At 42.1% G+C, this 14,650-nt stretch overlaps 1 protein-coding gene across 3 annotated transcripts in view; it reads left to right on the top strand.

The window, feature by feature from the left end:
- CCDC138 (coiled-coil domain containing 138) overlaps positions 1-14,650 on the top strand; it is a 47,579-nt gene that overhangs the window by 16,085 nt on the left and 16,844 nt on the right. For all 3 annotated transcript variants that reach the window (XM_069972410.1, XM_069972408.1, XM_069972409.1), the window contains 5 exons: positions 472-630; positions 8,983-9,102; positions 9,982-10,059; positions 10,146-10,253; positions 11,826-11,966. In XM_069972410.1, coding sequence (XP_069828511.1) covers positions 472-630; positions 8,983-9,102; positions 9,982-10,059; positions 10,146-10,253; positions 11,826-11,966 — 606 coding nt within the window. The remainder of the gene's footprint in view (positions 1-471; positions 631-8,982; positions 9,103-9,981; positions 10,060-10,145; positions 10,254-11,825; positions 11,967-14,650) is intronic.

Raw genomic sequence — 14,650 nt, 5'->3', positions numbered from 1 at the left:
ATGCCTTGGGAGGGGATGGGTCAAGGGGTGTGGGCCGCTGTTCTGGCCCCTAGTGTGTGCCCACTTCTGGGGTTTGAATATCTGCCACTGAATGGCTGAGTGGGCCTGCAGCGTCACATCCTAATCCCCAGAAGAGGCCACACACTAGAATCGGAACAACAGAATACGGGTGGGAGACAGGGAGGTAAGTGGATGTAATTTTTTTTACCCATCCCCTCACGGGGCTTTCCAGAAAAGGGGTCCTTGCCCGGACAACCCTTTTAACGTATTACTATCATTTCATAAACTAGTGACGTGTCAGAAGTTTGGATGAGTCAGGGTCTCTTCTGGCTTATAGAAGTAGTCCCCTGCCCTTTTGTCATTGATATATCCTTATAGAAAGTAAGAACATGGTTTGTCCTGATAGCAACTTTCATAGCATTGTGTGGTTTGTGCTCACAAACCATTTATAATATCTGTCTGTTTGTATAGCAAGAGAGGATGTCACAGCAAGACTATGCTCTGCAGTTGAAGAGGCGAGAACAGTCTTTACTGGAAAAGGAGCACATGCTTCTAAGACACCAGGCCACATTGAGCAAAATAAAGGATGTGGGAGACACTGTGCATGAAAAATTTCAAATAATTAAAGAGGTAACTGAAATTTTCCAGCTTCTATTCTGTGGGTTCCATGTTTCTTTATATTTTATATTCTATATAGTATATTTGCAATCAAGAGTAATATAGAAAAATACCCACACACACACACACACACTTAACTGCACTTCAGCAGTGGTAAACTTTTGCCAGTTTCAGAGCTACTGTACTTCAAGATGTCTTAAAAGGGTTGGCCACTTTTGGTGCCCTTGTTACTAACATCTGGTGTCTTTGACATAGTCTACTGAATTCGATGTAGTCCTCAGAATACCTGTATTAGAAAAATAAAAACGCTACTGGCTGCAGTTGTAAACTGCAGGTGGAAAACCCCTTTAAATGAGGGCAGCATAAACTAGTGACAGAAATGCTGAACAGATTGGTGTATATATATATATATATATATATATATATATTTTATATATTGGTATACTTCATTCTGTTCAGCCATTTTTCTAATATGTAGGAGAATAGGATTCTTGCCACACCCCTACGCCCTCCCTCCAGCTGCTGATTGACAGTTGACTGTCTATACACAGCATGGATAGATACCTGCCAATCAGCAGTTGGTGCGTGGAGTTTTCTGCGTCATATGAATATTGAGGACTTCTGGGCTTATGCACATAATGGAGAGGACTACTTATTGTCCTAGTTATTCAGGAGGAGATCTCTGGATCAGCTGCACAGAACAATGTAAGTAATACATCATTCTGTTCTGCTTTTCTATCACTAGTTTATGTTACCCTTAGATAGGACAACATAAACCTACTGACAAAGTCCCTTTAAAGGGAACCTGTCACCCCTGGTGACAGGCTCCCGACCCCCTGCTAGAGCACCTTATACGTACCTAATCGCGCCGGGTCCCGCTTCGTGAGACGGTCGGGTGACGGAGATTTCAGCGACCAAAGCCCGGCACGCGCGCGCGCTCCTGAGATGACTCCAACGCTCATAGAGAATGACGGAGCGTCGGACTCACCATTCATTCTCTATGAGAGTTGGACTCATCTCAGGAGCGCGCGCGCGCGCCAGGCTTCGGGCGCTGAAATCTCCAACACCCGACCGTCTCAAGAAGCGGGACCCAGCGCGATTAGGTACGTATAAGGTGCTCTAGCAGGGAGTCGGAAGCCTGTCACCCCGTCACGGGGGGTGACAGGTCCTCTTTAAGCAAACTCCACCCCAACCCCCATTGTGTAGAAGGCCCTCCTATTCTCACTTTGGACACTACTTTCTTCACCCTCTTCTGGTGGGTGGAGTAGTTTCCCTTTCTCACAGCAGGGCTGTGGAGTCGGTAAGCAGCAGCTCCGACTCCTGAATTTTATCAGGACCGACTCTGACTCCGACTCCTGCTCCTTCATAAATGGCCAGTCTTATACCATGGGAGTTATCACACTGGTTCAGCAGCTTCTCCCTAATGTCCTACATGATCCTGGGGCAATTTCTGAAGGAATAAGGAAAGATATAAAGCAGATTCTCTTGTGTGTGCAGTGTATGCAGCCAGTCTCCAGCCTCCATATCCTGAAGAACTCACAACTAGACTAGAAGGAGCAGGTGGTCTTTTAGTTTCTAACTAAATATTCACCATACACACAGAAACACTGCTAACAATGCCAGATACCTGTAATATAGAGGGGGTCACACATAGTGATATAGAGGGGGTCACACATAGTGATATAGAGGGGGTCACACATAGTGATATAGAGGGGTCAGCCATAGTGATGTGGAGGGGTCACTGTGGGGGAACGCCATAGCACGCGCACACACACACACACACACACACACACACACACCCACCCCCTGCTACAGCTATAGCATACACACAGCCTGCTGCAGCCATAGCACACACTCACACAGCCTGCTGCAGCCAAAGCGCATATACACACACAGCCTGCTGTAGCCATAGCATACACACACAGCCTGCTGCAGCCATAGCATACACACAGCCTGCTGCAGCTATAGCACACACTCACACAGCCTGCTGCAGCCAAAGCACATATACACACAGCCTGCTGTAGCCATAGCATACACACACAGCCTGCTGCAGCTATAGCATACACACAGCCTGCTGCAGCCATAGCACACATACACACAGCCTGCTGCAGCCATAGCATACACACACAGCCTGTTGCAGCCATAGCATACACACACGTAGCCTGCTGCAGCCATAGCATACACACACAGCCTGTTGCAGCCATAGCATACACACGTAGCCTGTTGCAGCCATAGTACATACACACACACACAGCCTGCTGCAGCCATAGCACACATACACACAGCCTGCTGCAGCCATAGTAAATACACACACACACACACAGCCTGCTGCAGCCATAGCACACATACACACACAGCCTGCTGCAGCCATAGCACACATACACACACCCTGCTGCAGCCATAGTACATACACACACAGCCTGCTTCAGCCATAGAACACTGAAGAAAAACACCACATTGAGGACAGAAGTTACAACTACACTACTTATGTCTTCTCCTCCTCCTTTATATTTGGGTGGGTCCATACTGAGGAATTCTCGCGGATAATGTCCGCGGAATTCCGCTGTCTGTCAGCGCCCGGCCGCGCGCCTTTCCGCTAGCTCCATAGACACCATTCTATGGGCCGGCGGATTCCGCGACCGTGCGCGCGGACAGATAGTGGAATTCCGCGGACATTATCCGCGAGAATTCCTCAGTATGAACCCACCCTTACACAGGGTATCTCCATATTACACTGCTGCTCATATACAGTCATGTTTAGAAGGAAGAGAACAGCGCAGATCTCCCCCCACACAATGGACTCTTCCAGCTCAGAAACAAACTGCCAAATAGTGACTGACAACTTTTCCCCCACCCCCCCCTATCTAATAGGGACAGTGTCCTACTAGAATGGTGCTCATAATATATATTGATGAGCAAAACTAGATTCTAAATTGTTCTAAGATTTTTTTTAAAGCTGGAGTCGGTACATTTTTTTTAACTCCGACTCCAGCCAAAACTAGCTCCGACTCTGACTTCACGACTCTGACTTCACAACTCTGACTTCACAACTCTAACTTCACGACTCTGGCTTCACGACTCTGGCTTCACGACTCTGGCTTCACGACTCTGACTTCACGACTCTGACTCCATAGCCCTGACTCACAGGCTGCCTGCTGAGTCAGAGCGGCATCCAGGGTCAATGTCTGATTAGTGATGCATGATGCACCGAAATATTGATTCTGATTTCGATACTCAGGATAAAAAATTGGTTCAATACCAGGATTCCCTGGTATTCATACTTTGTTAGAAAGTATACTTCCTTCCTAAAACATGGCGTGCAGCAAGCTATCCTCCTGCCCTCCTAGAGTGGGTGATGTTTATAGGGGACGGTAGGTGGTATGAATAGTGGACCTGTTTTAGGTACATGAGGCGCCCGTGTAAGAGCCTGCATTCACAGCCGTACAGATGGCACTTTCTCCAGTGTGACAGCTTTGCCTGGCATCTGCATGCACATCCGCTCCCATGTCCTAGCAGCAAAGAGCACACTGCCAACAGCAGCAGCATCACGGAGATGATGGGCATATTGTCTACCCGGGAAGCTGGCCCACCGACACTAGCTGATCAGCCCCTCGCACTCCGATCCAGGAGGGCATGGAGAGGCCGCTACTGTCGGAAGTGAGAGGGGACAGAGAGGGACCCGGGAAGAAGCAGACCGCAAGAGGAGCCCTGGAGCAGGGACAGGTAATTATAATGTTTTAAGCAAGGGCACTCGTTTACAGTTATGATCTGGCCCCAAACGGCCCGTGTAATAGTACCCTTAGAGGAGCAGGTTTAAACTTATTAAATGAATACAGGGATACAGAGAAGACTCTGAATGTGGCAGTGATTTCAGATGAGAGCCGGCAATTGTTGCAGGAAGGAGAAAGTATTTCAGGAATAAAGGAATGGGCTTGCTGAAGGTGACTTGTTGCCATCCTTATAGAAATTGCGTCTGCATTTCACAATGGTGTCTTTGGAACAATCTAATAAAAGAGAGCGTAGGGATTCACATTTTTGAAGCAACTGAGCCTTGGTGGGTGGGGTTATGAGAGAATTTTAGGTTTTTAAACTGAAGAGCTACAGCATGTTCTTTGTCACTCTTGAAGTGAAAACTATGTTGAACCATTATCTTAACAGATTATTAGAAATGTATGTGCCAAAACCAGAGAGTGACAATAACCTTAGCCAAAACTTATTGGCCCAGAGGATGCTCGATCGTACACTAAATAACCAGCTAACAATACACATATCCTAGGCATGATGTACCAATGTGGAACTGTTTAAAGATCTGTACCACTTGATTTATTTTCTAAATTGGTTCAATATGTCTGAACTGGAAAATGACATACCTTTTATTTTGGGACATATGGTATTAGAATGTTGTTTGATGTGCCCTGTATAAGATGTGTTACTCAAGTTGTTAGTCACACTACGGAAACTATGCCATGTTCAAAGAAAACTATTAGACGATTATGAAAATCTATGGACACATAAAAAAACAAAGCTAGAAACATGAGAAACGTAATAAGAATGTTTAGATTACACAACACACGACAAAATGCTTTGATTAACCACAGTGTTTATGAGACTGCCTGTGTCTGCAAGGGTGGACGGCCGTGTATACTGAGGTCTCTTCAAGAACCATGATTATAACCATTTCATATTACATTATACATTTTAAAAGCCATTACAATGCTTAATAGGAATGATCAAACAAATGGAATTGTACATATACTTAAATGCACTCTCCTTTGTCTTTCTACTCTTTCCTGCTGCTTCCCTTGTTGCCCTTTCTAATAATGGTATCTATGGGGGAGATTGATCAAACTGGTGTAAAGTACAGTTGTCTCTAGCCCCTAGCAACCAATCAGATTCCACCTTTTATTTTCCAAGGAATCTCTGAAGCATGAAAAGTGGTATCTGATTGTTTGCTAGGGGCAACTGAGACAATTCTGCTTTACCCCCCTTTGATAAATCTCCCTGTGTTTGTTCTTTTTTTTTTTTTTTTTTTTTTTTTTTATAACAACCAAGGGTGGTTGATGGGGTGGGTTGCTCCTGTCGGGTCTTACACTTTAGCTTATTCACACTCTTTGTTGTTGTACTATATTGCTGTTCTACATGTTTACACTTTGTGGGCTAGGCTGACCTCTATACCCATTCCTTCTTTAAATAAAGTATTTACAATATATATATATGGATCACTAATTTACTAATTATTTGAAATAAAGTTATTAGTTATATTCTTATATACTTTAGAACCTGTTACACTGGCCAAGTATGGTATATGGTACAATGGTACAATATATTTGTATAGAATAAACAACACTTTCCTTGGTGCAGCCACAGACCTGCTCTTGCATAAATAGCACAGACTGCACAATTCTTCTTTATTGAATATTATATGCACTTTGTATTACATGATTCTGGCTCAGGATTTGCCCAAATTAATATCCCAGAATCATGTATAAAATCTAACTTTTATTAGATATGCATTAAAAGTAAAAAATGTATTAAAACAAGTGTTCTACACACATGAAATCGGCACTTCACAACAGATCTAGGGTGTTGACCCTCTGATAGACTGGTATACTTAGGGATAGATTAGCCCAGATGTATAAAGATAAAACCAGACTTCAGAAAAAAATTGCGATAAACAGGTATCTCTGTCTCAATCCAAGTCTCTACGCGTTTCACCCAGATATGTCCCTGGGATCATCAGGAGACCTTCACAAAACACAGTGGTTACTGTTTAGAGATTATATAGAATTGTGTTTAAATAAATAGAAAAATCAGATAAATATAGAAAAGGGTAGGAGACAAGTGGGGATATAGTGTGTGTACTCTGTGTGTGCGTCGGGTGTTCACCCTGGCCCGGCCTCCGATAAGCACTTGGAGCGAGAGGTCAGGATAACCCCAAGACACAGACAGACCACACACAGTCAGGAGTACACTTTTATCATATTTACATGTGGCTTGTGACATCATAGAATACTGGTATCTAACCTGAACCCCAAAGGACTGTCTCTGAGGGTGATTGCTATCCCTATTGGTCATACATACATTTTCTGACGTGTAATACTGCAGCCATAAAAGTGTACTCCTAACTGTGTGTGGTTTGTGTGTGTCTTGGGGTTATCCTGACCTCTCGCTCCAGGTGCTTATCGGAGGCCAGGCCAGGGTGAACACCCGACGCACACACAGAGTACACACACTATATCCCCACTTGTCTCCTACCCTTTTCTATATTTATCTGATTTTTCTATTTATTTAAACACAACAATTCTATATCATCTCTAAACAGTAACCACTGTGTTTTGTGAAGGTCTCCTGATGATCCCAGGGACATATCTGGGTGAAACGCGTAGAGACTTGGATTGAGACAGAGATACCTGTTTATCGCAATTTTTTTCTGAAGTCTGGTTTTATCTTTATACATCTGGGCTAATCTATCCCTAAGTATACAGTCTATCAGAGGGTCAACACCCTAGATCTGTTGTGAAGTGCCGATTTCATATGTGTAGAACACTTGTTTTAATACATTTTTTACTTTTAATGCATATCTAATAAAAGTTAGATTTTATACGTGATTCTGGGAAATGAAATATAATTTACACGTATTTGGACCGTGGTTATTGCACGCCCATACGAGGTGGTGCATCTGTGATTTCTCTTTGCCCAAATTAAACCTTGTGCATCGTTCTGTGCCATTTATGCAAGAACTGGTCTGTGGCGGTACCAAAGAATGGATAGTTATTTTTCTATACAAGTACACTGTACTGTGTTTCATTTGGCATTCTTGAGCTGGTCCGAGTTGTCTTCCATCAGGGAAGTTCCAGGCATCAGTGGTGGACATACATCTTATTGATTCACATATAAGAAGAATGGTCTTATATGTCTTATATGGTCACGGCACTTTACTTCCAGTAAAACAGTAATCCTTTATTAGATATACACAGCTTGAGGACACGGACCATTTCACTCTGGTAACATGCTTCCTCCTGGCCGGTAGGAACACGTTACCAGCGTGAAACATGCGTTGGCCAGGTCTATTTCCTCAAGCCATATATATCTAATAAAGGATTACTGTTTTACTGGACTTTCGGCCATTGCCGTCCAGAGTCACTGAGCACCATCAGATGAGGATCTGCAGGGGAAGTCAAGGAGGACTCAGTGGACATATCCCATGTGAGTAGTGTTGGTATCTGTCTTTCTTGGTATGGTTGATACATCTTATCGTCATGCTAACAGAAGTGTCGGGCCCTGAGCCCAACATCACTTGGTGGTAACCTCCATGGCTTCTCTTTTTTTCCCCTATGGTCCTACACAGAGGGAATCCCCTTTTCTTTATTTCTGTTCTCCGCAGTGGACAGGCAGCTGTGGGCATCTATAGATCATGCAGTCCGTCTTTTTTTTGCCAATCAAAATTAGTGGGGTGAATCTGAACTAGATTTGCAACATAAAATAACATGCAGGGGATTTCACAGCACAGCCATCTGGATTTTTTTTCACAGCATGTATGACAAACAGTGTGCCCAACCGGTGTGGAAGGAGCCTGAAATCAAAGAGAAATTATAAACTAGAAAACAAAAACCTTCCACATTTTAAGCTTGTATTCCATAAAGGGACACAGAAACACTAGAAACAGAATTGATGGTTTGTTGAGAGTTGTTCACGAAAATAAATCAAACCCCCTTTTACATAGTAACATAGTAAATAAGGTTGAAAGAAGACAAGAGTCCATCAGGTTCAACCTAGGGAAATCCTACTGTGTTGATCCAGGAAGGCAAAAACCCCCATGAGGCAGACGACAATTGCCCCATCACAGTTAGAAAATTCCCTCCCGACTCCAATGGCAACCAGAACAATCCCTGGATCAACGTTTTACTGGAAATCTAATGCTCATAACTTGTAATATTATATTGTTCAAGAAAAGCATCCAGGCCTCCCTTGATCTTATTTAATGAATCGGCCATGACAACATCATGTGGCAGAGAGTTCCACAGTCTTACCGCTCGTACAGTAAAGAACCCGCGTCGATGCTGATGATGAAACCTTTTATGTAATTATGAAAATGAAAATTTGATATACCATTCACGTGTCATTCTAAACCCTGCAGTCTTCTCATTCTGATATGGGAATCATTGCCGAACAGAATATTACACTTTTCTTTTTAATATTATATCTTATATATTATTTTCATTTCCTTTTTGTTCATTGTTGTGGGATGGGAAGGCAAATTCATTTTTAGCCCGTTACAGTAAAATGTGTGGTCCTTTTGCTAAGCAAACATTACTTTGATATAACGAATATTAATTTTGAAAGAATGTATTGCTTTCTTTGCAGCAGCATGATGTAGAGGTAAAACAGCTGTCTGATGCCATCAAAGAGAAGATCAAGGAGAACAAAAGATTGAAGTCTTCTTTTGATACCTTAAAGGAAATGAATGACACCTTAAAGAAGCAGGCAAGTTTAGTCTTCCTCCTTGTAGACTTATATGAGATTCTGTGTTCCCATCATAGAATATGTGATTACTTACACGCTTGTTTTCAGCCATTTGTAGTTCTAGTTTTGTAATGAAAATGCATAGTATCGATGACTTTTTTTATGCATCTTGTTTCAGGGTGTGTTTTTTTTTTCTTTTATATTCAACTTCTGCCTTGGAAAACCTCTAGGAGCGGTTGCTGAAAATTTAGCCACTTCCATTTTGCTAAATAAGCCTAAAATGTTTACCTTAATATTTTATCAGGATAAATTCGAGTAGTTGGAGAACCCCGACAATCAGAACAATGACAGATCACCTTGGTTGTTTACTCAGTCACCTTATCCTTATGGGTGGAACCTAGGAATAGAATCAGACTCAGCTCCTCATGGGGCAGGATATCTAGACAACAAAAAATAGGCAGCATCGATTGTAGATACCTATTTAAAGGGGGGCTTTTCACCTGAAGGAGTTATGTGAAAGACACATAAAAACAGCTTCTAACAGCCTCTGGAGCTGCCATATCTGGTGTGCCACTCTGCAATCCTGAATCCAAAAAGAATCCGAGAATTCCAAGCAGCTATTTTTGTATTAACGGGATGTCCCTTTGTAAACAATCAATCACCCTCTTTGTTCAAATGATGGTTGTGCCTCACTGGGGTTGGACCCTTACCTGTTCAAATATTATGGCCAAGTCTAAGGATAACCATCAATCATTAGGTCTTTGTGGGTGGTGCATGCATTAGTATTCTTTTCACTTATGAGAGCATAAGATTAATGTATATTCTGTGTTACTGGAGGTAACTGAGGCAAAGCCCATGATTCATGTCTCTAGTTTTAGTGTGCCCTCTTGTTTCCTTCAGCTGAATGAAGTGAGCGAGCAAAATAGAAAACTGGAAACTCAAGCTAAGAAAGTTCAGTCTCGTCTAGAAAACCTACAGGTACGTTACATGTTTTTCTTACTGCTATTGAAGGGGATTTAAAAAAATTGGTATGTGCTAAATAGGCTGACACATTTTCCTTCTAGAGAAAGCACGCCTTCCTTACGGTTCAGAAAAGCAAAGATACTTCCCAAACTGTGTTGTTTCCAAAACCCCAGAACATTGAGAAGAAGCCTGCTCATGTTAAACCTAAGGTACAATTATCATAGAGTATAGTAGTTGTCATAGATCTGTATTCTTCAAAGAGTAACATGGTTTGTTTTGGGGAGGCCATATTGTTGTAGCATTATGGTAAATGATTGCATAAGAAGCCATTAAAGGGAATCTTTCAGCTGCAATTTACATTTCAACTGTTAGGTCAAGGAGACACACATGGTACCTTTCATATATCCATTCGTAATCAAAAATGTTGTAAAAAAATATTTTTTTCTCTCCAGTAAAGGCTTTTACAGACTCCTGATCTTCTGCAAGCTTGAACACCACCTAACTACCCCTCCTATTCCTGACCCTGCTTAATTTGACCGTCAGCTCCTAGCAGGGTCAGGGAGGGGAGGAGGTGTTACATCTCTCAGAAGATCAGGAGCTTGGAAAAGCCTCTCTGACACTTTTATGATGCATTTTGCCTTAATTTTCCCACTGCTTTGCCATGATTTACGCAACGGTCATAAAAAAAGCACAATTTTTCCTGCAATTGTGCCAATTTTTATTGGTATCATATTGGTGAATTAGTATCATTAGCACTCTTCTCATAGAGTCTGCCTAAGTATTCTTCCTCTGTCTGTCAGGTAAAGTGATCTGTTAGCGTGAGTGCGGCAGTCCCTTATCACTCAGTCAGTGACCGCTACTTCTCCTTTCACTAACTCCCTTAAATGCTGCGATTGCTATAGATTGCAGTGTTTAAGGGGTTAATGGAAGAAAGCTCCATGATCGCGGCTGCCTGTCATTATCCCCGCTCCTGGAAATAAATGTGTGCAGGGCTGCTCACACTGAAGCAGCTTTAAAATCCCTTCACATCGGAAATGTTTACACTTACATTGCTACTGCACTGGTCATCAGCAGTAGGAACATATATAGCTGTATTGCTGATGTGAAGGGGTCAAAGTATGTTCTCCAAAAGATTATAAAGGACCTCCTAGGGACATTTTTTTGGCCTCTCTGTATAGCTATAAGTCTAGGTTTAAACTGTGTTAATGCAGGGGGTCTCAGCTATACCTCCGATCCCACCAAAACATTCATGCCAAAGTGTACTGGGATACAATGCAGCAGGCCTTATTCACCTCAATGCAACACACTCATAGCAGCATTCATGCCATAAACGCATTGGGAACGTGTACTTGGAGACCAGCAGCGGTGACATCACCACAGTACTGTTGGCCTGGGTTGCCAATCATAAAACAAAGTTCCCTATTCACACAAAAAAGTAAGTAAGAGTGAGAGCTGCACTAAACAGACCTGCATACAGGCAAGTAGGAAAACCCCTTTAAATGTACCTCCAGGTAACCCATTAGTGTATGATGCCCTCTTGTCCCCATAATTTAATTATAAAGATTTAACCAAGAATTGTAATTTTCATCAAAAAGGTCATGTACTTTGCCCGCTGCGTGCAGCACAACCATCTTTTGCAGTTGTTGCACATAAACAAGTTTCAACTCTTCTTATTCGTGTATGCAAAAGTTACATACATCATCTGTATAAATTTGCCTAATTTGCTCTTTTGATGTGCAGAGAACACAGATGCAACTGATAACATTTTGGCTGTCGCACAGGTCCCTAATAATATGCAAGTATTTAAGCTGGTAACTATTCTTATGGATTGGCTTTCTTCATCAGAAGGTAATAGAGGCCGAGACAAATCACCATCCATGGATAAATTACCCACAAACTGTTTTCAGGAAAAGTGTGCCAAGGTATGTGTGTTACGACATCATGTATGCCACCCTTTCCTTACCTCAGTAAAGCACAAGCTAAACAATCGAGTGATATATCCTCTAAGGCTTGCAAATTTATGAGAATTTATGTTACCTTCATGTTACCTGTTTTATTAGTGGTTTATCTTCCATGATATGTGTAGCCAGATATACATGTCAAATAGACTGCAAGTCACATAGGTGTTCCTTTAGGTATCAGTATAAGCTTAAGAAATGCTCCCATACAGGCACTGGGTGAAGACATTCAGAAGTCAGTTTATACTAGCTGAGGTTTCTCTTTCATGTTAGCTTACTGGTAGCCAAGCATCAGTTCAATTTCACTGTTTATACACAATTTGAATAGTTTCTCACCACAAAATTCTTTGTGCATGTCACTTTTCAAAGCCGAAGCTAGCTTCTCTTTGTTGGCATTGTCCAACCATATTGACTTTATTAAACCAGCTGTCAATTTGTTATATGAGGAAGTTTTGCGGTTACCAGTTTATTTAATTGTAGAAATGCAGCATGAAAAGGCACATGGTCAGTCCCCACTGATTCAGGAACGAGGCCATGTGTTCCCTCAACTTAGAGCAAGGCTTTACCAGGTTCTAATCCCTAAACTATATTTATTGCTATTGTCTTGTTAAACTTTTGCATAGCTTGTGGGCATGGTAGATGAGCGAATTTACAGTAATAATGCGAATCGCTTTGTTATCTCGGCAATCCGCTCATCTGCCTGCTGCCTTCTAACTGACTGCAGCTCCATTCCGGGTGCTGGGAAAAGCTGGAAGAGCTGACCAAAGTTGTCTTTTTTTTCTGGGAAAAGCTGGATCCAGTCCTGGTAAACTGGGTGAAGTTTCCCAGCTTTTCCAGGCCCCTGAGAATGGGTGGCACCGAGTTAACAGGCAGCCTGCTGAAGAGCGAATTGCTGAGATAACGAAGTGATTTGCTTTGTTATTACTGTAAATTTGCTCATCTCTAATAGATACGGTTGTTCTCCACCTACCCTATGCCATTTAGCCATAATTTCTACACCCCTTCTTACCTGATCCACCTGGATAAGAGATGCGTTAAAAACTGTGACCAACATGTTACTTTGTGTAATACAGCCACGGTTCATTGTTTTGCTCTTATATTTCCTTGTGGACTGTACTAATACAATGTATTTATAAAGTTACTTGACTTCTTAATAGGATCAGTTCCATGTTAACATGCATGGTAGGACAAAACGGGGCTAAGTGGGAAAAAAAATAATTTAAAAGGGTGCTTCTATTTTGACAAGTTATGCCCATTCCAGTTTATCATTCATTGTTTTGTTTTGTTTTTTCTTCCATTCTCTATGGAGTCACTAACAGTAGACTAATACAGCCTTTAGGTATCTCCAGTGTTGCCTTAGAAAATGAATAGAGCAGTGATGCGCCTGCATGACCTGCCGCTCTGTTTAGCAGGGATTTGGGGGTTGCCTGGTCTCTGAATCACCCCCCTTCCCCCCCCTAGGATTTCTCTAATATAGGGCATATCTGTCAAGGTGCGCAACAGCTTTTATCTTTGCCAAACATTGCTATAAATCTTCTGTAGCCTCAATAGCCTCTTCTCAATTCTGTACTCCTTTTGTAGGACTGGAGAAAAACCTTTTTAGACCATTGTGCTTATCTCTTGTGGTATTTTCAATCACAATTAATGGACTCCTTCTAGTATAACAGAATCAGGGTGGCAGAGGCAATGCAGAGATCTGTAACATAGTCTATTGCAGTGGGTAGCCCAAGCATTTCTGCAATGGTGCAGCAGTTATCTAAGGGATGGTGTGGGTCATGGCAGCCGGATCCCAAATTGATCAATGAGTAATATCACTTATTATTATCCGAAAACCGATGCATTTTTGTGCAGAGTTTTAAATAAGTGTGTCTTGCTTTCTCTTGTAATCAAATTAACTCTTTGCAAAGTTTTATTTATTATGTTGTATATTATTCACATATACGGTCTTTCGTGTCGGTGTACTATCAATAATGTACAGTAGCAGTCCATGCAGGTGTATCGTCTACAGGATCATTAAGTCCCTTTGTTAAGCCACTGAACCATATGCAGTATTCCATTCCTGGGGTGGGCTTTCATGCAAAGGTAAAGCAAAGAGGTTACCGTATCCATGATGATCCACCCATGGGCTGCTAAATCTCTTTTGCTTAATGCTTTTTTGTTGAAAACATTCTTCAGGAGAAATTCTGAGCAATCTGTCAGTATGTCTGTATGGCTCTGATGTCGGCTGCATGTAAACTCACCCCAGGATTGGGATACTGCATATGGTACACTGGCGTAACAAAGGGACTTAGTGTCACTGTTGTTAAAAATTTTTTTGCAGACATCAATAGTACAGGCGATTTTAAGCAACATTGTTATTGGGTTTATTAGCCGAAATATGAATTTTTGTCATGAAAAAGCAGTTTGAAGCTCTCCCCCTGTCTTCATGGTTTTCCTATGGAGAGGGGAGAGACGAGGCACCAAAACAGGACAACAAAGAGTTAATTTACAGCTACATGACCAGGCTCTCTCCTCTGATGTCACCTCTGAATAGCTTTCCCTCTGTGTAATCCTTTGTTCTCTGCTCTCTGCTGCTGACCAATCTGCTCCTTTCTCCTCCCCCCTCCCCTCTCCATAGCTCAGATAGGATCCAACTGATAAAAAAAACA

Source organism: Dendropsophus ebraccatus, chromosome 5 (assembly GCF_027789765.1).
Source record: "Dendropsophus ebraccatus isolate aDenEbr1 chromosome 5, aDenEbr1.pat, whole genome shotgun sequence".
NCBI lineage: Eukaryota > Metazoa > Chordata > Amphibia > Anura > Hylidae > Dendropsophus > Dendropsophus ebraccatus.
This window is presented reverse-complemented; position numbering and strand designations above follow the sequence as displayed.